Consider the following 27779-nt stretch of genomic DNA (forward strand, 5'->3'; position numbering starts at 1 on the left):
TTCCACTCTGTTATTTTTCTTTTTCCCTTCTGAATAAACTACATGTAATTATGTTTAAAAATATTACATACTTGAAGCTCAAGTGATTATTCTTATCTCTTTTATAGGCTAAATTTACTTATTCAATTTTCTCCTTGCCACCCTACCCAAATACCAATAATGTAATTAGCTAATGCTGATCCAAATCCTATAGTACGACATGCACTATCATCGAATTCGGTGTTGCCTATATAGAAATCAAGCTTCGTAAAAACATTTCATACCTATAGGTCAGTTTGTTTTTTAAATATCGTATGAACAAACAGACGGAAATTAAATTTTTCAACCTCTCGTGATAGGCTTCACTAACCCTCAAACTAGAATACTATATTTATGTGGGTGTACTATTTTATTAGGCTCTAACACTTTCACGACGACGTGTACCCCATCAGGTATACGTGATTTTTCACAATTGCCGTCGTGTACCCAATCGGGTACATATTCCTCTTGAAATTTTACCTTGCGGATTGTGAAATTAGACAAAACTCAATGTTTATATTCCATTTTCTTTCCCCTCATCAACATTGCTTAGTGGGCATTGTTGGCTATCTAATTTGGTTTCATCTTTTGCTGTTGCTGGTTCTATGGTTAAGTTGTACACAAGTTAATAACACATTTTGACTTCCAGAAAGCTTTTGATAAGGTCCCCCATTTAATATTAAGGAAAATATATAATTTTGGTTCCTCTGCAGATCTTGTTCTTTGGCTACAGTTGTATTTTCAACATAGGCTTTTCAGAGTAAAGTTTGAGGATGTGTGACATCTGTTTCAGTGTGTCCTCGGTGGTGCCACAGGGATCAAATTTTGGTCCACTACTCTTCCTTCTATGCATCAATGATGTATCATTGGTTTCAAGATGCAATATTCATGTTTATTGTGATGACATCAAAATATCATTGCCAATCCATGGTATTAAAGATACATAAAGACCTTCAAGCCTGTGATGGTTTTATCTTTTATTTGAAAGGTATACACGTCTTTCTTTTGTTGACCAGCCTGTTGCACAAAAGATGATTGTTTTCAGGTTTGAGCGTATTGCTTGATTCCAAGCTGTTAAAAGTCCCTTATAGAAAAGAGAACTATCTAATGCTGTATTAATCATTTTTAAGATACAATCTTGAATATGATTCTGTCATCTGGAATAGAGTTGAGGTACAACTGTGTTGCTGTTGAGGGAGTTCAGAGGTTTCTTTCTTGGATGGCCTTCAAGTTTCCTGGGGTCTTTATCAACCTTGAGAAAGACGTAAGGCAAGAACTTGGGCTCTTGATGGAGAATCATCATCTTCAACTCGATTTGTTTTCTGATCAACCAGAGGTAGTATATTAAGGTCCTCAATCGTTCTATTTTCCTTGCTCCCCTGGTTCTCACTGAGTGACTTTTCGTCTTTTTTTCCAGTAGGTGGAGCGGCACGGTGTAGGGGTGTCTAGGAATCGTGGTTAAAAAACAATAATGCAAATGGAATATTTTAAAGTACACAGAAAAATACATCTTACTTCCATGTTTTATTTTGGTTTTTAATCCATTAGCAATATCATTAAAAATGTATCACAACCAAATTACAATAAAATTATCAACAACATTAAATTACACATAATTGTATGTACATAATAGTTACACTATTTTCCATAATTCGTAAAGCTAGAGATGATAAAATGGCATTTGTGAAATAACAAGCTATTGTAAAAAATAACATGCCACCAATAAAATTAAATAATATTTGAAAATGTACTTTCATCACTTTAATAGGGAATGTAAACATGTTAATTACTGAACATTATTGTTTAATATCTGATTACAGTGTTTCTTGTGAATTCCGTGATGGCATAGATGTAATCTGGAAGTTAGCTTAGATTGTCCATGAACCAAGGCACGTCTCTGGAAGAGAAGGGAGTGAGAGGTAAATCGTAAGGCATAGGAAAGACCGGCATATCTCCAGCTACTTCTTCCTTTATTGGGAAACTGTTAGACCCCACCTGAAACAGGAATAAATAAAAAAATAAATAGTTTTACAACAATAATGATGATGAAAGTAAAAAAAATGCATAAATATTGCATACTGTTTTAAATGTATTGTTGTAACCATTATAATTTTAAATAACAACGTAACACTACTTATTAACCGTTTGCGCTTGAAAAGGCCAGCGGCACTGGCCACACCAAGGTTGCAGACAGGTCGCGTTAGTTTTGCCGTAGTTTGTCCTCGCAACTCGTATGGCCAGTACAGACGGCCACGCTACTTTCACTGACAGCTCGGTGGCCATATTTGTTTGTTTCCCTCTTCAGATCGGAATTCTTCTTCAATTTCCTCAGCGTATTTGCATAGCAATTTACAATGTTTAAAGAAGAAATAGAAAATAATTTGAAATTTATTTTTAATGAATCTTTCTAATACAATGATAAACATACATTAGGGAAATTTGGACTCTTATACATATTAGAGTTGTTAACAAAGATATGTAAATAAAATGTTATAAAGCAGGCTTTTACAGGCTTTTTATGCTATACTCAGACATGAACTATTTTACATTTTTCTTAGTCTTTCAAGTCTCCAGGACCTTTTTATTGACAGTTTCACACAGATGGATGGACAACACGATCAGTAAGGATATGTCTGGACCTTAATATCTAATCTATAATTAGCTACTTGTAAAGTAATTAACTTATGTTATAAATAAGACAATATTTTCTTTTTATGTATATCAATAATTAAGTTAAATATAAAACAATACTTGCTTTTTATGTATATTAGTAATTAATTTAAATAAATATACATTTAGTAAAAATAGTTTTGTCAATATAATTAACAACCCCCCCCCCCCTAGTTGTACACTAACCTCAAGTTAGTAAAATTCGAAACTTTTTAGAATGTTACAGATTGTTTATTATAGAAATTTCTGTATGATAGTATGTTATTTTTAAACTGATTTCTAAAAGATTTAAAAATTCAGTTAAAGAGATGCCCATTATATGATTGGTCTCCTGTTACATCTGATCATTATATGATTGGTCTCCTGTTACATCTGATCATAACTCCTAATTTTTTTATTCAACAACAAAAACTAGACAATTTGTGTAGAACTTGTTAACTAAATCTATTATGTAAGCACAACATTTTACAAAAACTTCAACGAATTTGAATAATGACCAATAAGTGAAACTAATTGTAATTTTAAACTGATACACACCACAAACTTGGGCAGGAAAAGGACACCAGCCTCGTAGGACAGGATGCTGATGGCTCCAGCTTTGGTCAAGGAACCCCACGCAGCCTTGGAGAGGTTGGCAGAGGTCAGGTGGAACCAAGCGAGCTGAGACAGGTCAGGTGACACGCGACAGTACGTCTTGATGTGTGGCATCGCTCGGGTGCGATTCCGGCTGTCGCTCTTCCACTGGCTGCAGCAATTAATAGTTACAAAACAATTAACACAATGGATCAGTTGTTTCAAAACTTTTTAATTCTCGATATGATTGCAGTTCTTTGTTGTACAATCATAGAATTTATTAACCAACATTGAAATTAGCTGTTAGTTTTCATTGAAAACTATCATCATTTAAATATCAATACCGTACCAAATATACAGTTTTTTAATGCTTAAGTTTTAATTTTCAGTTTTTTTTTTTTTTTTTTGTTAAAATTATAATAGCATGAACTCTTCAACATAGCTTCAGGTGGTAAAAAGAAGAAAGGAGAATATTTCCTATTTTATTGATTAGGATATTACCAAGGTTTCATAAATTAAATTAGCACATCAACTACTTAATCCTCATTTAGTTAAAATTGGTTCCAAAAACTAAAAAATTTACTAGAAATAAAGAAACAAAAAATACAGAAAGTTTCAGTAAATTGATCTGTGTCCATAACTTATAGGTATGATTTGTCTAACTGGTTTTGTTTCACTAAATAATGTCAAATTTCCAAAAGTTTTGCTTCCGCATAAGTTTTTTCATTCACCTCATCTGGGATTAACCTATTTAAACCTCTACATAATTAGCCTTATTATGAAGTACATGCCCACAATAACAGATGATTGCAAGGCTATTAATTTTGATTAGTACCCCAAAAACTTTAGAATTCTGGATAAGGCTAGTTATATTCTTCTAGGTAATATTATTAAATTGTCATGTTTCTAAGTATAACCCCTGTGTATAACATAATTATTTATGTACTTGATTGATTCTTTCCGTCTCAAAATATGTTGACACCATCAAGACTACAGGAGCATCACAAACACAATGGATTGATTCAACATCAGAGATAACCAGTGAGAATCGAGTCTGTGACAGTATCAGACTTCAAATGCTGCACTAAATGGAAGGTGAACTGGAGTAGACTCAATATGATTCCAAAATTAGATAATTTCTTGCATTATTCTAGTTTTTAAAGCGGAACTCTTACTATAAGTACTGCTGAAGCCAAGGCTGTTTCTCGTGGGTTTTCTTGGAGTAGGGGAGGCAGCCTCCTCCCAGCAGTCCATCATAGCTGCCCGCCACATTGTCGAACGTGGGGTACACCTGCAGGGATGTTTCTGTATTATTCTTATAATCCGTAACATCTGCATCTAACTACAACTTTTCCCCATCACCGGTACTCACCAGTCGGATGGGTGGTGCTGACTGGAGGGCAAGGCCCATACCACCACTCATGGCCTGCTTCACCTCCCCACAGAACCAGGCTGTGGGCTGGGGGCCTAGGCTACCGATGGAGGAGCACTGAGCGATGATCTGCCACGAGGGTGGAGGACTACTACTCTTGGGCGTGATCTGGACATGTCGCTTGAGCAGTGAGCTTAGCTTGGCGTGTCCCCACTTGTCGGAATCCACACCTTTGTGTGACCCGGGAGTCGACGCGACAAAGAATACACTGTAAAATCACAAATTATCATGAACACTACAGTTGATTCCCAAGCTGACACTATACAGTTCAGTCATAATTATAAGTCTAGAGAGATGGCTACAAGTCAAAAATTTTGATCAGAGTTAGGGATAGCACTGGTTCAAATCTGTTTGTGACAGTAGGCTACCACTTTTATCAGTACTGGTAACTTTGTACTGTGAAAACAATACCCACCCTCTCTAATTGCTGATCCTCGCACAAATCAAGTAGCCCATGAGGATGAATAAAATACAAGAGATAAATGGAAACATCCAGGATAGCGTTGAATAAGAGCATTTCACCCACTATGTGAATGTCGCGCACTTTGTACTTAGTCGAAAAGACATCTGTTGAGATCTTTTCTGCTCACAGTAGGTAAAACATGGAGTGAAAGCAGTTTCATGTGATTCTTGTTTTTTTGTTATTTTTTTACTTGGCTCTGTGTATTTTATAACTGTTAAATTATGCATCTATCTTGTATAGGAAAATGTTTCACTAACACCGATATGATATTAAAAAAGCTTATGGGTAACGAATTAACGCTTTGCAATGTATTCATAAAAGAGCAGAACTTCAAAAACCAAGGCTACAATTTTGTTCATTTTCAAATTTTTACAAATTGAAATTGTCAAGTGACTGGTTACAAAAACTAGAACACACTTGATATGGGAGAAGTCCGCCCTGCGTAGTTTACTAATCCAGGGCTGCAGTTCAGGTAGCCTGTAGGCTGACAGGTACAGTATCAGGTCCTGCTTGAAGTTTGTAGGTGACTCCCCCGCAGTGGAGTCGGTGTCCAGGGGTAGTGCAGGACAGAGAGGAGACAGCCAGACACCTTGCACCCGATTGTCCCAGTCCGACTCTACCAGGTTGGCTGTGTGTACGCACACTCGTACACTCCCGTCTCGGTACGCCATCACACACATCTTCCTGCCACAAACATACCAATCTTAGGTATAATATCAGGTTCTCCTTGAAATTTGTAGTAGGTGAATCCTCCGCAGTGGAGTCTGCATCCATGGGCACGGCAGGACAGAGAGCAGGACTAAACATTTATATATATATATATATATATATAATATATATATATATATATATATATATATAAGTGAAATGCTGTTCAAATTGACTTCGCTAAAACTCGAGAACGGCTTGACCAATTTGGTTAATTTTGGTCTTGAATTATTTGTGGAAGTCCAGGAAAGGTTTTAAAGGTGAGTACACATGATCAAAATGCTAGGAACTTAGTAAAAACAATTTATTTTCTCCTTAGATATAGGGATGGTCGATTATCATTGATTTTCAATGATCATTGATGTTGGACAATAAAACATTGATGTTTTAAAATTGATTTTGCAATACTTAAAACTTCATTACATCTATTTCTCTATTTTAATCATTTATTCCCGTGAGGACGACACAAAGTTTGCAAAAAACACTGATGTTATCAATTAACATTGATATTTAGAGCTTGATAAACATCAAGTATCAATGTTCGGCTACCGATTAAAAAACATTTTTTTATTTAATATACCTAAGTAACCAATTAAAAATTTATCATTTTCGATTGCAGTTGCTGAAACCAACTAAAAAGTTAATACTATGAATTTCTATTCATACAGACTCATGATCTATAAAGGCGAAGTAAATCATATTTTGATGTGTCAACGGCTTTTCCATCAGTAAGCAGTTGACTGTATGGAACACTGACATGTTAATTTTGGCTTACTTCAGTTGTTTACTGTCTATCAGATTATTTTTATGTCGATTGATAAATCTGAAGTTTTGTCACATACTAAATTTGTGAACGCAACCATAATATTTGACATTTGCCAACCAATAAACATAATTTTTTTGCTGGAATTTTTCTATTTATGTCTGGAGATCTGAAATTAACTCTAAAAAATAAAACAATAAAATAATCATAAATAATAATAAACAGACTGAGTACTTACGTATGATGGCTTCCAAATGGAGAGGGAGGTTTCACGTTGACAGCTGTTACATTCGGAAACTTCAACTTATCAACGTCCATTTCTCCATACAGTAACGTGAGAGGTTTACCGCTGTAACAATTGATAACATACACTTTATAGGTTTAAGTATTAATATTACTATTCCAGTCTTAGAACACAGGCAGTTTTCGTACAATATTAAGTAATGATAGATTCAAACGTAAAGATTTCAAGGTTATGTGAGTGATCAATTTCAAAAATCCTCAATTGCTATCTATATAATACTTTATATAAAAAAATCTGTCAAAAATGAATCAAACGATTTCAAAATACAAGAATGTCCACATACTACTATATGGACAACCCACAAAAAATTTCATCATTGTAGCTCTGATTCTCTTGGAATATCCAGTTTTGTTTTTTTTTTACAAAAGTAAGAAAAACTCTTCAAAAAATAGTGAATCCGGATATTATCAATGAACTATGAAATCACAAATGTGAAAGTAGACATAGACGTTTAGCATGAAAGCAGACGTTCCAAAGACCACTAACCAAAATTAAGAAATGAATACCATACTATATGGAACGACAGACACAACCTGACTTACTTATTGTGAAGTGTGAAGCAACAGCGCTCTGCAAATCGCAAAGTTCAAGTTTGCAGGGCTTTGGGTAATTACATATTCAGGCCCCAACACAACTTTATACACTAAAAGAGTTGTGTGTTTCTTGTTCAGGATTAAACAAAACAACTAACAATATCCAGCCTAAAATTCATTTTTGAACATAATTTTTTTATATTTCTTTTAAAGTGCCGTTTTCCTTAAGCAATTTAAATTTAGGTGCCTCAATGGTAATGAATTGTTAAAAATATGATTTCGAATTGCCTTGAAGGGGAGTCTGGTGCTCAAGTCCTCTAACTGCTTTATCACTGCTCTCTGCTATGTGCTGTCACCATATGGCAACTGTTGGAACTGCTACTAAAAATATCTATTAACAGTACTGTTGCCCTCGTTCATCGCATGTCTTTATGCCAAGTGATGCTAACTAGGCGTAATAGATGAAAAGTTCTATTGATCTCTTCATTGAAACTGTGATTTAGCCCTTTCTTATCAAAATTGCTTCTAACTTATTTTGATATTTTATCAATTACTAGGCCTATTTGTAACGTCCTCCAGCTACTGCTGCTTCACTGACATATTGTTATGTTTTTTTACAGTTCTTTATACAAGATACATTGTCTTACTTTAATATAACAATACAAATGAGTATTGATTTAAATTTAGTTTACCTTACAGGCTTAATTTTTAACCCTCCGAGCGCTTTTCACCGTGGCCGCAACTAATTAATGCCTATTATGACGGCCAAAGTCGCGCCTGGGACTATATAACAGCGCTTTGTATTATATTCATATTAAAATGGCAGCAAAATAGTCAAATTCGGTATCACTCTAAAGATCAAGATTTGTTATAGTACATATAATCGCGACAATGCATAATTGTGGAGGCAGTGCATTACGTCATACTTTGTTTTGACGATACGTTACAAATGTATAATGCTGACAGCTGACTGCGGTGTTGTGTGATTTTCAAACATGGATCGTGATGCTTTGGAACATTCTAGTGAAATTCGGGATGTTTTAGATGAATATGTATCTAGTGAAAACGGTGCAAGTGACATTGAAGCTCCTGATATACCTTCAGACGTTTCACTTCGTGATTTTTCAAGTGGCAGTGGTGAAGAGTACGTACCGGACCCTAATGAACTTTGAAGTTAGGGTCAAATTACGCCGGTGCACAGTTTGCTAAATCAAAAAAAAAGAGGCCGAAGCAGATTTTGGTGCGCTGGCTGTAATACAGGTGTGCACAGGGAATGTTTCCACTTAATAGAACATTTCTGGAGACCCCTTAGGCCTGAGAGAAAAAGAAAGACATCACAAAGCAGACACTCAGAGTAAACACGGAGACAAAATTGTGTATATACTTATGATTTTTTCAATTTTATAGCTTGGTTTTTTAGTTTAGTTTATATATTTGTAAAACTTATTAAATTTGGAATAAAATGGCTATTTTGAAACTGTGATTTGTGTACATAGTGAATTCTTGAGTAGTGGATGTTAGGACATGACAAAATTGTGAAAATGTTATTTTACTTTGAGGGCTACATACCTGGACAGAGGGCAAGTACAATACTGTTATACTTCTTTTATTCCTTATTGTTTTTTGAATACATTGATATATAACATGAAAAATTTAATTACAAAATTGTATTTTATACGGTTTTTTTAAAAAGAGAACTGTAAAAACGCCAAAAAAACTGTGGCACTAAGGGAGTGGGTATGTGGCACTCGGAGGGTTAAATACCACCAAATTATAGAGAATTTAATAAAAGTTTAAATTATGTATAATATGTATTAGTTTTGTTTGAATTGAGTTGTTAAAATAATTTTAAAAAATAGTGAGTTCTCATGCGACAGAGCAACGTATTCATCAATTCGGCCCGGTAGCTCCAGAAGCGTATTGCGGTAATTTGACAGGTAGAGGGTAATATTAATGGTTGATAATTTATATTAAACATAGAATATATAACATACGAAGGGATAACAAAAGTCATGCCAGCATCAACTCTATCGTGTCTACCCTGTTGCAGAATAATGCGTTTCCATCTGGTTAAACAGTAAAGTTGGAAGTCTTCGAGGGTTAACATTGTTATTTTGGGGGAAACTTAGGATAATTTCACAACAGCTGACTCTAATATTTGGAGCCATTAAAGGAAGTATTCCAGTTAGCAACCATATCGCTCTGGTTAGTTATCTAGATGCCCAAAAAATTGCAGAAGAATAGTGAAGGTGCATAAGACATGTTTTACATTTCACAAAAAGCAGCAGTTTAAAATTTGTTATGTTGTTCACATTTTTAAATCTAGTTTTCATTGTAATTAAAATAAATTATTAATCAAACCCGTTGCTATAAAATGAATTTGTAAAACTGTGTATAAGAAGTCAACAATTTATTTTAAAGGTACGTCTTTCAATTACGTTACTATATTTTTTTAGACTTTGTTACAATTATTAAGTAACTAATTTTATAACAAATCTTTCAGCAGCAACTCACACTTGTCATTATACATTAAGATTACATTTTACTAAGCTGTTGTATTAGTACTAAAAGGAATTTAGTTTATAAAAAAGATGTTTTTCCATGAAGTAATTCAAGACTAAATATGTTAAAAACTATAAATGAAACATTTTTAATCAGTCTATAATCTTACCGTTGTTGAGCTGTGTAATATTGTGCCATGAGCCATCCGAATTCCACCATGAAGTTAATCTGAAGAGAAGATTCCAGGTCTCCAAGAGATGGATCCAGAATATCTGTGATAAGTCAACTTTATCTTATATGAAATGCAACATGAACAAAATAGATAAACCATTAACAGTTCCAATAATTCCTGGTTTTGGCAACTATAATGATTTAAATGCTGTAATAATATGAATTTAATTTCTTTAACTGTGTTGTTGAACTACAAAAAAAGCTTTAACATTTTTGAGCAGAGCATTGGGACTAACGCACTAAAAGCACAGAAAAATAAAATAAAAAAATACAGCCAAACACCAAACTATTTTAAAATGTAGCAAAATTTAATTATAAATAAACCAACTTGTAATTATTTAACCTTTCAATGTAGTTTCATGTACCTATACGGTAACATACTCACTATAACAAACCACAAAATCATAGTGGTTTTACATGAATCCTTTTTTGTGGATTGCAGTTATTTACTCACTACATATATAACAAATAATTCTATCTTTTTGTCGCTACTACTAGGTTTTTGTTTTGTTTTATTCAGTAACTTTTTATTCCATTATTTATATCACCTGATAATTTCAACATTATAGAACGCAATGTTTGCTGCTGTTTAGAATGGCTTAGGTTTACATTGTATTCATTTCAGTGTTAAAATATCCCTGTTTTTTCTCAATACAGATTATGAATCTAATTATTTTTTTAGATTTACAATAAGAGCAAAATAGTGTGCATAAGTGTTGTTGCTTGGTGAGCTTTGTACAGTAATGTAATAAGTGATCCTAATATGTTTTATAGTTATTCTTATACTATATTTTAAAAGTAGATCCAAAAATTGGCAAATAACAATGCCAAGGTGGTTGACTTACAATATCAGTGGCGGTACGCTGAGTGGCTGGGAGTAGATGGGTCCATAAAAAGTCCACGTTGAAGGTTTAATAATTAACAATTTATATTTGTGCTTCCGTAAGTTTCTTGATAAAAAATACAATTAGAATTAGAATTCATAATTAATAATAAGAGATCTTTCTGGGGGGGGGGGGAAATGATAACACACATGATAACAGCTCTTGATAGTGCAGTAAATTTGTTCTGGGCCAATAACCTTATTTGTAACCACGAAAAAATGCAATCACTTTTAATAGATTTATAAAAAAATATAGAAAATAGATCAGTCAAACTATTAGGCCTTCACATTGATTCAAAATTAAATTTGGGAACCCATATTGATTTTGTTTGCAGGAAAATTTCTAGGGTGAGCTATCTTATCTGGAAATTAAGAAACATTGATTCAATTGAATACCTTAGAATAGCATTTTTTGGGCTTTTTTAGTTACATTTATGCTATGACTTGCTTTTGTGGGGACATTCCTCTTTAATCAGCGACATTTTATTGATTAAAAAAAAAAATAATTCACATAATATGTTGGGCTGGCCATGAGGAGCATTGTCGCCTCTTGTTCATTAAACTTAAAATGTTAACTGTGGTGAACTTGTACATTTTCAGTAAATTATGTACGTAAAAAACAACCTAGCTGAATTTGTCATAAAAGAAAATATACATAATACACATGGAAAAAGCAAAATTGACATCCCAATGCATATATTAATAAAGACCAAATCACACAAACTGTATAGTGTCTACTTTTTAAAATAAATTACAACTATCTGCTAGAACTGTGCCTATAAGTATGTTTAGGACTAGAATGTACAGCTGGTTGCTTAAAACTCCATTTTACTCTATAAAAGAATTATTTAGCTGGAGATTACTGTTGATTTTAATCAGGCTAATATAGCTTTACTATTGATTTTAATTAGGCTACTTTAGTTGTACTGTTAATTTTAATTAGGCTTATATTGTTTTAAGATAGTTTTCTGTATTTTAATTTTGATATTTATGAACGAAACCTATTTCATTATGTATGATCAATGGTTAATAAAGATTATTTGACTGATTATTTAAAAGTGACAGTATATCTTCACTAAAACTTACATTAAAAGTCTATATACTTTATCTCTTTGGACTCCATGTGACGAAATTTTCAGTGAAAACTATGCGAAAATTCCTAGATTCGTCTCACCAGTGACAGTATGAGAATACCAAGTGCTACGATATCAATAATTGTTATTTCTTATCTTCTTTAACATTTTGAAGATCTTTTATTTGTTACAAATGTTTTAATAGTTACTACAAACTAAATAATTTTAAAATCCTTTTAAGAATAGATATTATTTTAAATATTTTCAATGGTTAAGACAAGAAATATCAGCAAATATATAACGATTTTGTCCTTAATCTTTTGATACCAAGGATTCTCAAAAATCTTTCAGACAAACGAATTTAACTCCAGGGTACAAAGAGTTTACAACAATAAATTACTACGATTTAAACTTTCCAATCTTACCAAACATCTGTATTGACAGCGGCTCCTTGTGAGTTTGTCTGGAGTCAGTAACAGACGTGAGGAAGAAGTAGTACGGAGCAGCAGCTTTGTGCTTCTCACAAATGTTGCCCTGACTTCTCTTCTTCACATCTTGGAAGTACTTCATTGCCTCGTCCATATTCCGAGCTTGCTGCATTCTATTCCGATGTTCCTCACTACTGCATTGGCACCAGAGATTAATACTTAAATAGTTCTTGACACATACTTTCATTATAGATTATTTAGATTTGATTTATGGACATAACAATAACTAATGAAGCGATCAATCCTTACTATCAGTAACACTGGCAAAGTGAGGTAGATAAAATACATTTAGTTCATTTACAACAGTAAGTATAATACGAGAGCTATCCAGAAAATACACTAGGTTTATGTCTGTAGCCGTTAGGGTTTGGGCTAGCAAGCTGTTTTGGCATTGTCCCATGTAAATGTGAAGTTCATATTGTTTGAACCTGTTATTCTGAAATGTGAATTTGCCATGAATGTCTCAATTGAAGAAATCCATACGTTGCAAAGGTGTAATCAGTCATTGGCAAAAAACCATTTAAATGTATTGGAAATTGTTTTAAGAGTACAAAAACAATGAAATTTATATCATAAATGTAAGTGAATGCTTGTACATTAGGTTTAAAATAGGCCAAATAATGTGCACTAAGTAAGAATGAAGTGGATGAATAAGCACCATGAAAATTTCAAGAAAATTATGATTTTGACCATAACAGAGTTCTTGCTTAGTTTGTTACAAACATCACAAAGTTTCAATTAAATTCATGCCAAATCAATATAGAGTTTTAATTTAATCAGAGCTTAAAGGCTCCATTATCACATTATCTGTAACATAAATTTCTGTCAATCTATAATGTAGCATATCACGACTACAATAGGAGTTATAAGTCTCAACGATACTGAAAATATATATACATACAAGAATCTACTCAAATATGGAATTCTTACTTTGTTATTTATAAAGTTACTACATGAACTACAGTCAAGTCAACATACAAAACTCTACTTAAATGTCTTACCTTAAAGCCACATCTGATGAGTCCTTAATTCCTTTATTACTCTGGTCTCCCATACTGGATCCTGTACTTGGAAATTGTTTTCCTGTTGAGCCACTTTGATTAGGGCTAATTCTTTTCTGTTCAGGTGGTCCTTTTTCATTAGAGCTCCAAAAGTCTGTACTTGAGCTCTGCCGCTTCCTTTGTGAAGTGCTACAAAATTAATAAACTTAGGAAAGGTTTAGTTAGAAAGTTGTACTGAGTTGAAATATAGTTAATTGAAAAACGAGCCACTTTTGAATTATCAGAAAAATAAACAGAACAAATAATTAAAAGGGTAATAATAGGAGAGGAAATGATTCATAGGAAGGGCTCTGGGACTCACAATTCTGACCCTATTCATGAAATGGGTGACAGACAACCTGATTCTATAAAGCTTCCACTCAGCTCTGGTAGATAATTTGTTTTACTGAACTATATGTAACTGTTTTATTGACCTCAATACTGAACTTTTAAAACAGTTAAATAGCCTCAAAGACTCCTCTACATACTCCTCAATAACCCATTTTTTGTCACTTTTACAGACAGCCAAATCCTGCGGTAAGTGATCGTGTAAGTGATTACAATTTTATTAACACCAATACTATACTTCCGAGACAATGAAATTAAATTGAATGTTGAGGTCACCAACCATTCAACACGGGAATTTCACTTACATCTGAATATCAATGAAACAGGTCACTAGAAGACATTGTCTCTAACAGACCAATCATACCAGATGGCATCCTTCTACAGTGTAAAACAACTGCTCCTATACCACAGTCAAACTAACCACACTCGGAACACTTGATTAAATCACCTGAGTTCAATGAAAACTGGCTTATCACTGGAAGACCACATTTAACATTTCTCTTGTTGGGTATATTTTTGCAGGGATGCTAATTTGGATGTGAATAAACTGCACTAATAATGTAATGAAATAAAGAAACATTCCAATGTAGCTTAGTCAAGAAAAAGCACTTAAAATTAGTCATTAGGTGAGTGAAGAAACTGAAGATGCGCATAAGAGTTAGTTGATGGTGAAGATGGGCAACCTGTTTTCACTAATTAGAAACATGGTATTTACTACTTTATTAAACACAAACTATAATATAGTTGAGAGAGAAAAAACAAGTGCAACATTTTTAAGAGTTAAAAGAAGCTTTTGTTGTCCAATCAAGATATAAGTAAATGTCCGCACCCACCATCTTTGGTCCGTACTCAAACTTAAAAGTCCATGCTGGGGATGCACCATCTCCAAAGGCAGACATTTGGAAAGTACATGTACTTTCTCTAAGCTACCTTGGCCTACTAAACCTGTTTGGTTGAGACAAAACACAAAATACTTAGCCAGAGTAAAGGCAAGCCCACCACTTCCTGCCACAAGATGTCTAATGAGCCAACAATTCTTGCTGGTAAGAGATCTTCAGAAGAAAATAAGAGGAGTTGAACTGCTGCTTCTCAATCTCAAAGCCAATATTCTGGGAATGGCCTTAAGAGCAATATCCACAACAAGGTAGAGAAAATTGACCAAGGATTGCCCTGTTTCACACAACAGCCTACACAAAAAAGTTATTACCCTCTACCATTCCAAATACTTTCAAACTCTTATCACAGAGGTTTCGCAGTTGACACATACTCGTGACACCCAATTTGGCATTCCTAACCTGCAAAATGACTTGTGCTGTCAAGAGCCTATGCAATATCCAGAATTGCAAAGTGAAGTTGATTCGATGTAAACTTCAACCATGCTACTTGACAAGACTCATAGTGACACCTTCAGCACAGCAATATTATCAAAACGACGTCGATGCAAACAATTAGAATCGCTTCCGGAGGCACTGAGCCAAAATCTTATGGAAACACCTGATTATGGTAAGACTAAAGTGATACCGATGAGCTGAAAGTTGACAAGCTGAACAGAATCGATTTTTTAACTAAAATAGTCCCACATATGAAAAGATTGTGTCAGAAATGTCACCAGAGCCAAGGACAAGGTTGAATAAAAAGACTTAAACAGAAGCTTTAGTGGCATTCCATTCTCTAGAGCTAAAACAACCAAGTGCAGGTGCAGACATTATATCACCATTTTTGGATCACCATCATTGAAATACGAGATCTAGCAGTAACAGTTTAGTAGTTTTATCATATTTCCTTACCTTGAACTTTCTATAGAAGAACTTGGTTTTTTGTTCTCTGAATTAACGTTTGTTGTTTCAGTTAGGCCTATACTTAATTTCTTGGCCTGAGTTTCATCAGTTGTTGGATTGCGATTTGTGCTTGATTTTAAACTTCTGAGAATATTCAACTGTTCTAAAACTGTTTGTCTGCTAATTTTAGCTCTGAAATCTTCAGGCAACGATTGTAAACCCTTCCTTTCACAGGTTTCTAAGAGATTATGTACTGAAAAATATTATAAAAAACAATATGAATTATGACGAATAAGCATCAAGAATTCAAGAAATGGTTACAGCAACATTTTATATATCAATGGGACTAAACCCAATGTTCAAACATTTATAATTTTATTAAACGTAAAGTTTTTTTTATTCTTCGCTGAGAATAAATTAATCATATCTCGCACGTTGGCCTAGAAGTTAGTTTCTTTCCCCCTGAGTTCCCACATGATAATGAGTGGACCAGGTCTACCTGGTTATAATTTGTCAGTTACTGTACTTCATTTGGTGCTTTGTCATTTGTTAACAATTTGGGTTTGAATCAAACTCAAAGCCTATAGACCTGTTACAATACAGTACAGATATTTGCTCTTCTGTATACACATTGGTAATAGAAAAGTTACTGAAACTATTGTGTACTAGTTATAAAACTAATTAAAATAATAATAAAGAACTGTTTACAAAAATATTACTAATTAGACTTAAATACTAATTAGAAGCTAATTAATTAATATAACTTTCATTACATTTACTAAAACACATATTTTGCTTCCATTTTGCTGAACAACGTTCCTAATAGTAGGGGAGCTCAAGCGGGGATTTTTCACGTTACTAGAGCGCGTCAGAAAATTATATGGGGAGAAATGTTGTACCCTGTAATGTACCCCTAGCACATATGAACCTTTAATATAGGGGTCTGCGTTGAGGGCAGACTAGTAAAAAAATCGATCCTCAGAAAAACTCGTGCGTGTCAGATAAATACAAGGTAAGTTATTTACATGTAGAACAGTGTAGATTTCAATAATCGGACGATTTAAGCGTGGTATATGGAAATAGGCAAGTCACAAAGGTGTAAAAAAATATGTTAGGTACCTCGAAATACTCAAGCGCGATTGAACTTTTTTTATTTTTAAGGATTACGGAAAAAATATAATTTAATGATTTTCATGGGGTGAGGTAGCTAAAACCATAAATAAAGGGTGGAGCGTACAGCCGCTGACAACTGTATATTTCCCACTCCGCGCTTATCTTTCCTTCTCACTCTTTCTCTGTCTTTCACTCTCTCGCACCATCTGCCGCCATAATGCCATCTCAGCTGATCACAATAACGTGTTTTTGTAGAAGTAAAACGTTTTTATTTATTTGTTTGATTGTTTAATGCAATAAGTTTTATATACATTACAATAATGAGTGATATAAGTGTGAAATGTGTGTTTTGTGGAAAAGAAATGTGTGAAAAAACAAACAAACAAACATTTTTTTCAAATGGACAGATGAACAATATTCCTCCACATTATTGTCAGATTATCATTCAGAACGGTCAGGTTTTTTACATTTTCACAAATCTGTCATGACTTTCGATCACGTCCAAATCGTCAGTCATTTAAATAGGATACTTTTTTGAGTTTACTTAACATTCCCTCTGAATATCTGACACGCTCGAATAACTTTTTTTTTTCTTTTTTCTATCCCTTTTTGTGGTCACCGTCCACTAATTACTCATCAGATTAATATCGCTCGGTTATCAGAAAGACATAGCGCGTATACATTATGAATGTCTGACGGGCTCAAGTATTTCCATGTGAATGTTTTTTTTACATTTTCAAAAATTTGTCCACGCTTTCCTCCACACTGAAATAAAAAACTTAACATAAACTTTTTTCGTTTTAAGACTTAATCTTCACAATCCTATAGGCCCCCATGACGCTTTAGTCACTGCAAATTTAGCATTCCGGGCTCCCCTACTACAAACTTTCCATTACTATGTAGGTATACATACGAAAATAAATGGAATCTATACTATTTTTTAAATCACTTATAAAATCTGTGCAAAAACTGGAATTGTATATCCTGTATAAAAGTTAAATAAAGTTATTTATTATTATTATTAATTCCTGAAAGTGTCCATGGGAAAACATAAGAAAACTAAAAAGGTTCAGTTGTGGGGCAAAAGTGTTATTACCAGACAACTCGTGCTTCCAAGACTAACTATTAACAGCTGACTGATTAACAGGTAACCATCTTGATTTTGGCCCCAAACAGTGTTATACTTGAAACACTTTTACAACCTTATTTTTGGTAGTAGAAAACTACTAACAGCTGACTGATTAACACGTAACCATCTTGATTTTGGCCCCAAACAGTGTTATACTTGAAACACTTTTACAACCTTATTTTTGGTAGTAGAAAACTACTAACAGCTGACTGATTAACACGTAACCATCTTGATTTTGGCCCCAAACAGTGTTATACTTGAAACACTTTTACAACCTTATTTTTGGTAGTAGAAAACTACTAACAGCTGACTGATTAACACGTAACCATCTTGATTTTGGCCCCAAACAGTGTTATACTTGAAACACTTTTACAACCTTATTTTTGGTAGTAGAAAACTTAACAGCTGACTGAACAAGGTAACCATCTTGATTTTGGCCCCAAACAGTGTTATACTTGAAACACTTTTACAACCTTATTTTTGGTAGTAGAAAACTTAACAGCTGACTGAACAGGTAACCATCTTGATTTTGGCCCCAAACAGTGTTATACTTGAAACACTTTAACAACCTTATTTTTGGTAGTACAGGGTGAGCCAGTCAAACCGGCGATTTTTAATGAGGTGTAATGACTTGACCTGCATATTGGAAAAAATCATTTAATACAAAAAATCTAAAGTGGAAACTTTAAACTGGAAACTACTTTAAAACTTGTTCTAAAATGGGGTAAAACTCAAGGTTGGTTCATAACCGCGATTTTTAAATGAGGTGTAATGACTTGATCCATCTTGTTGGAAAAAATTGTAATCAGTCACTGAAATTTACTTTAAACTCACCCAAACGTGTTGCACTGTGAGTTAACTGTAATTCATTCTCATTATGCCCAAAGAAATATAGACATTGATCCAGTCTTGAACGAAAACCACACAGTGACCTTCTGAGGGCTTTCATGCATGGACTGAGGTTTTTCTGTGCCCAATACGGTTCAAAACTTTTGTTTTTAAATAACCCACAGGAAATAATCATGCGGATTAAAGATCTGGCGCTTCATCCCCATTCCTGCAAAGATCGGGAACAAAGCTGACAGTTCATCCTCATCACTGCCGTATGACTGGTAGCTGCATCTTGTTGGAAAAACGTTTGCATTCACTGAAAGTTTTGAAGTGTAGGAACAAAAAATTTGCAGCATATAAAAGATAAAGCTGTGAGTAACTGTAATTACTTCTCATTATCGTCCTAAAGAAATATGGGCCAAATCCTCTTGACGATATCGCACACCACACAGTGACCTTAGCTGAAGTGGAGAGGCCTCATGCATGGACTGAGGTTTTTGTGGTGCATACCGGAAATTTTGTTTATTTACAAAACCCGCTCAGATTAAAGTGCGCTTCATCACTCATACCAAAGATTATGGATGAAGCTCTGGTTCATCCTCAATCAACTGTAACATTTGCTCACAAAAATGCAACCGAACACCATAATCTTGTACGTTTAGAGCTTGCACAATTTGTAATTTGTAGGGATGATAATTCAAATCTTTATGCAAAATTCTTCTTACCGAAGTGAAGGAAATCCCTAATGCTGTGCTATGGCGTCGGGCAGATCGAAGGACTTCTTTCCAACTGCTGTGCGCACTGCATTCACAGGTGTTCGCACTGTTTTCATTGATCCGCCTTTTTTTCTGGTTGTTGAACCTGACGATTCAAAATTCTGAATCCAGCCTTTAATAGCGTGGGCTGATGCACAGGAGCACAGGAGGCAGGCGGAAATGACAGCGAAAAGCACGTTGAGCACCGACGTAACTTTCAGCCAGTGTAAAAGGCTTTAACAGCGAACGTACGCTCTTCACCGGACCAACGCTGCATGGCGACTAAACTTCCCAGTAGGGAGGACAAGAATAGCGGTGACCTTCACTTCTCCCCCCTCCCATCACGCAGCCGGACTCTTCTACAAATCGCCCGTTTCACTGGCGCACCCTGTAGAAAACTTAACAGCTGACTGAACAGGTAACCATCTTGATTTTGGCCCCCAAACAGTGTTATACTGAAACACTTTTACAACCTTATTTTTGGTAGTAGAAAACTTAACAGCTGACTGAACAGGTAACCATCTTGATTTTGGCCCCAAACAGTGTTATACTTGAAACACTTTTACAACCTTATTTTTTGGTAGTAGAAAACTTAACAGCTGACTGAACAGGTAACCATCTTGATTTTGGCCCCAAACAGTGTTATACTTGAAACACTTTTACAACCTTATTTTTGGTAGTAGAAAACTTAACAGCTGACTGAACAGGTAACCATCTTGATTTTGGCCCCAAACAGTGTTATACTTGAAACACTTTTACAACCTTATTTTTGGTAGTAGAAAACTTAACAGCTGACTGAACAGGTAACCATCACTGATCATGTAACATTACATGTTTTATAATATGTTAATTAATGTTCTACACTGTAATAGTTAGTAACTTTGTATTTAACGCCATTACTAATCTTAACGATTATGTAAATAAAGAAATTTTGAATCTTTGAATCTTTGATATCTTTAAAAAATAAATATAAAACGGATAAAACATATTTTTTTAGACGCTTTTTGAAGTCCTGACTTTTGAATGATGTCTACTCTATACAATTTATATGGTAGCCTATGATTCAAAACATGAAGACAAAGTGATTCAAAATGGTTATGCAGACGAAAAGTAAATTAACAGAGTACATAGCTCGCCTCTATATCAATTACAGGTGAAGTATGGTCTGCACATCAACCTAGGGAGTTAAGCAACCGGGAATGTTAAGCAACAAAAAATGAAAACTCAATCACCCCATGTGACTGTCAAATGGAGAGTGTTCTGACCAGTTTAGTTGAGGCAAACCGTAATCTTCATGAAGCAGACGAGATGAGTGCAACAAATACACAAATCTGTGATGCCTCCCATGCTAACCAGGAGTGGAACGGACATCAACCTTGTTTCTATTAGTGTAAAAATAATATTATAAACTCATTCAGTGCCTTTGTGACTTAGTATAGATATTTGTTTATGCAGTACAACTTTGAAACTTTTAATATTTTTTTTTATTGCTATGAAACTGGTTTATTCAGATTTCTTATACCAAACAGACATTGGTAACAAACTTGGGTGGGTTTCTTTCTTTTTATGTACAATCAATTATTCATAAAATGTTATTATATGTACACTAGTGATAATATTACATAAACAAAAACACACACTATACTACTTTGTAATTTTATAGTTTTTATCGTCAATATTATGTCAGAATGATAACATTACTATAACTCTGTTTGTTTCATTGAAACCAGTGTAGTGTAATGGTACTATTTATGAGAATAAATCAATTTTATTCATAAAACTTACTATATTCATAATTGTTATGGCTTAATAAATACCGTACAATTCACATAAAACATTTTGAACTAGGTGTGACACTGATAGGCTGGATTTCAATGTTTTAATTTTTATGTTTATGGAGTAAAATGCACTGTATTCAAAAACACTACATAAAGGAACCTTAAAGTAATTATAATAATTGACTAGTTAAACTAGTATTTACAATGTTGATGACTGAATTCTTGAAAATGGGCTGGATTTTTCCTATAACATCTATCACCATAGTCACACTCTTTTTTAATATTTCCGCTTCCACTGTTTGACTCTGTGTCTCTGCAATCTGAAAACATGCAATTCATGGATTAAAAATGTATCTTTAGCCATCATGGATGTCTTCTGTTATCCAAAAATTAACATTAGCATTGTTTGTGTTAAAAAGCACACTTCACCATAGTGTGAAGGTAAGGCTGCTCTCTCTAACCGAGAGGGCTTAATTCGAGGGATTCCAGGGGGGTCAATTAAAATTTGCAAATGGGTTTCGACCGTTTTCCCTCAAAAACGTTAATTAAATGGAACTGCTGATGTAGTCTTTATCAACTTTATTGATCCCAATTACAATGCTTTACAACAATGAACTGTAGAGATAGATGATATTCATTCTTCTTCTTTAGATAGAATGTCAGTGTTCTTAAGATTTGTCCAGTGTTGGATGTCTGTGTACTCATTCAACAATTGACATTCTACACATATAAATGATCTACATTTAATTTTATAAATGTTGATAAAATTTACAACTTATTGATGTATGCAGAAATATTTGGTATTATCCGCAGGTGGCTCTGTCCCTAACTACTATTTGTTATTAGGCTATATAAGTAGGTAAATACATATGTACATATTATAAACAGAAACCGTTCAAGTTAACATTTATGAGCGCTCACATGATCTGAGCTTGAATTTCAGTACCTACTATCTCAAGGGATGTCTTATTTCACCACAAGAAAATGTGGGATGTGACAGCCATGAAGCCCATACTGATGACCAGGGCCATTTCCAACCTCCGAACACGGCCCAGATCGTCCAAATTTTCCGACGTCAGATCACATTGAAAGATCTGGCATTTTGTTTCACGGATATTACCAATTTTCAGTATTTTAAAATTTTTTAACACTTGCAAGTTAGGTATTGGTGGTATCAATGGCACTGACCAAATTTTATACACGTATTGAGTTAGTAAACTAAATACCCACACTCACCAGGTATGAATTCATGATTGAGATAGTTGTTTCATTGGCTGCTGGCAGACTGACAGGATAAACAACTTATAATGGAGGTGGTGTTGATGTGTCTGGTGGAAAATTTAGAATAATAAAGTTTCTAGATTCAAAACAAATGTTGTATTTGTTTGAGAAAATCCAGAACAAAAAACGTATGATCCAGAATGATTTGTATGAACTGCAAATTAAGTGTTTATACACAATAACACCTAAGACACATGTGCAAATAAACATTGGTAGGACATATTATAATAATAATAAATAAGTTAGTTAATAAGCAAAAGGTTCATATTCTGGTTTTATAGACAAATGGTTTATCTGAAGACAGTGACTTTACAGTGGAAAACAAGTGTTGTACTTTGTTCAGTAATAAATATATACAATTTGAATGGTTGGTATGATTTTACCAAATTTACATGTCTTTCTCACTGAAATATATTACAATGTAATAGAAAGATACCTGATCAGTTTGTTTTTCAGGTATATAAGGATGTCATAAAGTTGAAAAATTAACATAAAAATGAAAGTAGCTTTATTTTCCTTTTCTATATGCTTTGTCAAGATCAACATTTAACTGATTTAATTGTGTCATTTTACTTCAGTTAACAACAAAACAAATGACACCAAAATCTTAATTTGATCCTAACAATTATCAAAATTCAAACGGTTTAACTTATGTCTACATGAGTGATAAGTGGTAAAATTAGTACAGTGCTATAGTGACTTAGGCTACCTTGTGATTATGGCCCTGTGTCCGACAGAATGACTCGCACCAGTAATGCTGCCGTTTTATGATCCGACCTGCCCAATTATCTTGGCACTATAAGGTTTAAAGACTAGTATTTCTAACCTCAAACCCCTTGTCATGTTGTTTGAGGTAGGGATTTCTGACTCCCCTACCCCCATAAAGTAAGTAGTCTTTGTAGTCTTGTAGTCTTGTAGTAAATTTTGTTGGTTTTCAGAAACTGGACATTAAAAAAAAACATTTTAGACTAAATTTAGTCAAAATAAGAAAACCTATTATAGAAAGGTGGTCACAGAACCCCTCTTCCTAAGGTAGAGTTGGGGTGAAAATTTATATTGTATAATGACTATTGGGCGTAGAAACAAACCTCCAAAATTTTAAAAAAATTCATTGAGGGAAATGAACTAACCCCCAGAGCCTGGAGGGTGGTCATGAGTAAACATAACCTCCTTGCTGCAATGACACACAAAAATGGAACTGGTAAGCTAAATAGTTTCCTAACAATAATGAATACCATAAAGATGTAAAATGATTACTTGAAATATACTACTATCAGTATGAATTCTATAGTTACCTTTCATTTTGAACGAACTAATGGAATTAAGCTTTATAACTTGAAACTTTGTTTAATATAAATCTTTGTCAGTTCACTTGTATAATCACATACATTCCCACATGTTTAACTTCAAAGCTGGTAATAGATCTGATTCTGAAATACACTGTTATAAACCATCACTGAAGAATCAATCCTGAGAAACGACTCAACAATCAACAGGCATCAATCTTAACAACAATCAGGACTAAACAAACACAAGCAAGAAACTAAATAACCTCAAATTTTAGTAATTTTAATAATAACGTTAGAATTGTAACAGAAAAGACTCAACTCGTCCAAAAGTTCTCCCTCCAAAACTTTACTACACGAGGATTTCTTTTCGAAACAATAAATTTGTATGCAACGTACGTAGTAATTTCAATATTTCATCATAAAACAATAATATAAAGTATAAATAATATAATAAACTTGATTACACTATTGTCTCAGATTATTTTTACGACAGCATTTTCTAGACTTTACTTGTCGTTAATTATTTTATTTACACTTTATAATAAAACAAAATAATAGTACGTGTAATTCTAACAGGTTGTCAAACACGTAACTATTTATTTACTCTAGCATGCTGGACTGCTGGAATATAAATCTCTGGATGTGCCGCCATCTGTAGCAGCTGTATTACAAGTACTTCAAAGTTTTTGTAGTAGAATAAAACCCCTTCAAGTTCCTTATTAACTTTGCAACAAACCAGCCGCCTTACGACTATCCAGCTAAGAAGGGCACGACTTTAATATGTAATGTTAACACAGTGAAATGTCCATCTGCTTTGATTGTACCTGTTACATACTGTCCGCAGAAGGTTCAGCCCCGTTTTGCCCTACTAATACTAACCAAATAAATACATTGACGTTCAACATACTAACACGAACGGCGAACCCTTAAATGCATTGTTTTTCACTTAAAAAGATTCAGTTCTAATTTTAATCTTTGCTATAAAATCAACTTTTGCTTAGATAAACTAACTGTCAAAATAAAGTTTTGAAATTTTGCACAACAATTTTTTCTATTTGCCTATGTTAATGCAATATTAGGTTTTAGTATTCAATTGTTTTACATGTATTAAATATAATAATTGAAAAATAACCAAACAAATTGTTACACGAAAAAATTATCTGAACTTTATTACTATTTGGCGAGGAAACTTTCACCAGTGGGACAGTTTTTCAGAATTAACTAAAGTTTATTTTATGATAGAAAAGGTAACTCCTGCATTATGTTTGCCTCGCGTTTCTCTTGTTGGCATAGGGTAGAAAATTCAAGATTCGCATTTAGAGCTATTTAAGCCAGCAAATACATATTGTTTTTTGTATTATCAACATTGAATAACATTTTACATGTAGACGTTACCCTACAAACTTGGGCTCGAAATGAGCCCCCAGACGCTTTAATTCTGGTAAAAATGGCATAACTCCGATAGACCATGCACTAGGTGGAAACGTTTACCTCACATTTTCCGGTTTCTCCTGTGGCAACGACCTAGAAAGTACAGAGCCATCCGACGTCATTGAGCATCATATCTATCGAGTATCCATCTTCAAAATGCACCGACTTGCGTCGCTAGGTGCTGTGTACCGTCTGAAAACCGACTGTTTACAATTTAAAAACATGAGAGAACAAATGTTATCAAAGAGATAGTGGTTCAGCGGAGAAAATTAGGCTATGCGTCCGGTGAGTAGGAATTTAATTGAATCACCATTTATTTCCAATTTCGGTACATGAAGTAGTGTACAAACTAAAATTAAAACTCCTTAAAACATAAACAAAGTGTAACAATGTAAAAAATTAAGCAGTAATTATAAGTACAAACAATAACATACAATTAAGGAATCTATATATATCGTGGACAGATTGTAATTTGTTGTTCTTTATTAAATATAAATCATGCGAACTACGTGGTGCGCTCGTCGCGCGCGCGCGCCCACACACACACACACACACACACACACACACACTTCATGAAATATTGTACTAATGTCAATCTAAGCGAATAATTGCTAAAGTATTAAAATCTAGAATGGTGTATTTCCAGAATCAAGAAGAAACGACAAATTATGAACTTATACACAGTGGTTGGTTGAGAGGATTAAAGAGAAGCAGTAAAGTTAAAGAGATTAAATTAATTATACTACGAGCTACCATAAAACCATTCATTTATTGTCGGTAGTGGAGTAAAGGTTAGATAAGGAGGGGAGGGCCAATGTTAGAAGTAGTCCCGTCTGTATTCAGCCGTAATAATTGATTCAGCCTCGTCAATACTGATAAGATAACCGTTCATTTGAACGTTTTTTTACACGTAAATGATGGTGAATCGAAAATATGGTGATCAGGAAAATATCGACAAAGATTTCTAAATAGAAGATGGGATATGTAGAAAGAGTTAGTTGATGGTATGGATTTACTAATTTGCATTGGAACGACTCCAATATTGCGTGCATTACGAGTATTATGAGAATGTGAAGTTGTTGAGAAGATTGTTGTTAAAGTTGTTATAAATATGGATGAGGATTGTTTTTATGAAGAGTTTACGTATTGTCAGAGTAGCGGTTTCTTTATATAAGGTATCAGTATGATATCTTCTACATTTTTTTGTACACGGCCTTTAAAATTGCGTTCTGAACTACCTGCAGTGGCTGCAGAAGTGTTTTGTACGCTCCGCCCCAGGCTATTATTCCAAATGAAAACAATGACTGGGGCGTAGGTAAAATAGGCAAGTTTAATTCAATTTTTCATTTAAAATTTCCCTTAATTGTTTGAATGCAAATATGTATTTCCTTGTTCTTCTCTTCTCTTCAGGAACAATGGGCGTGCTGACAAAGGCTCGTAAAGTATAAGCGACTCTCGATTTACTACTTCGAAAAAGCCTAGAACATAAAGCAAATCAAGGATCTATTTACAGAATAACATAATTGCATTGCTTTATAATAAAACTTAAGTAAGTAACTATAGAATGGATAAGAGCGTAAAGCTGATAAAACAATTCGGAACCGACTTTTTAATATGGACCTTCCGCTCTATAATTTTAACACGCTTTTATAAGCTTCGGTTCTATCTATGTATGTAACAGAATCTTTGAGCATAATTTTTTTAATATTAAATTTATTTTCTGTCTATAAGTTGGTGGCTACAAACGAAAAGCATCTCTTGATATATAACCTATAAGGTAAGAGATCAAAATTCAAGAGGGTCTGATCAATGCCTAGCTAGAGTAATCAGAGCGGAATTTTCTGTGTTGTTCGTACTTCCCATATATATATTTAGCTTAATAATAAATACAGGTGATATATAATTTTAGAAATATATAATTTGAAACATATAATCAATCATCCAAAATATGCGAAGAATGGCAATAAAACAAAAAAATAACCTGTGATTGATCAATTTAAAATGTACAAACTTGGAAAGTACAAACGCTGAAAGATTTCAATACTCGGGCGATGTCTCTCTATATTTTAACCACGGAAGTAAAAAAAACAAGTCTGCTGACAAAAATACGTCTTGAAACTACCTATAAAATCCTTTGAAATATTTTTTGTTTAATTAGAGGTTATTCGGTAAACTTAGCAATGAACTAGATTGATTCAAATTTTAATTTAGAAGTAATGTAACTCAAATTATAATTTTTTATCCACATATATTAAAAGAATAAAAATAATGAGAAAGCTATGGATAGCTATACAGCATGGCCAATAACCAAAGCCCGCATCACTCGCGCAACTCGTAAATGGGAACAAATGTCATGTTTATGAAA

General features: G+C 33.8%; 1 protein-coding gene across 1 annotated transcript; it reads right to left on the reverse strand.

Moving 5' to 3' along the window:
• Nucleotides 1–1574: 1574 nt before the first annotated feature.
• Nucleotides 1575–24284, reverse strand: LOC124371957 (probable tyrosyl-DNA phosphodiesterase). Its single transcript, XM_046830324.1, has 12 exons — nt 23990–24284; nt 21617–21733; nt 15817–16060; nt 13643–13831; nt 12579–12775; nt 10136–10238; nt 6866–6976; nt 5574–5840; nt 4634–4901; nt 4437–4552; nt 3226–3433; nt 1575–2013 (listed from the first exon to the last, which is right to left on the reverse strand). Exons 1-12 carry the CDS (start codon nt 23994–23996, stop codon nt 1882–1884), a joined length of 1959 nt encoding a protein of 652 aa, XP_046686280.1. The 5' UTR covers nt 23997–24284; the 3' UTR covers nt 1575–1881.
• Between the last annotated feature and the right edge of the window lie 3495 nt (nt 24285–27779).

Source organism: Homalodisca vitripennis, unplaced genomic scaffold, assembly GCF_021130785.1.
Source record: "Homalodisca vitripennis isolate AUS2020 unplaced genomic scaffold, UT_GWSS_2.1 ScUCBcl_2314;HRSCAF=6938, whole genome shotgun sequence".
Lineage (NCBI taxonomy): Eukaryota > Metazoa > Arthropoda > Insecta > Hemiptera > Cicadellidae > Homalodisca > Homalodisca vitripennis.

Coding starts and splice junctions, on each gene's coding strand:
- LOC124371957 (XM_046830324.1), bottom strand. Junction 16,061..21,616: donor AGAATTCAGTCATCAACATT/GTAAATACTAGT, acceptor AATATTTTTCAG/TACATAATCTCTTAGAAACC. Junction 13,832..15,816: donor TCTTCTATAGAAAGTTCAAG/GTAAGGAAATAT, acceptor TTAATTTTGTAG/CACTTCACAAAGGAAGCGGC.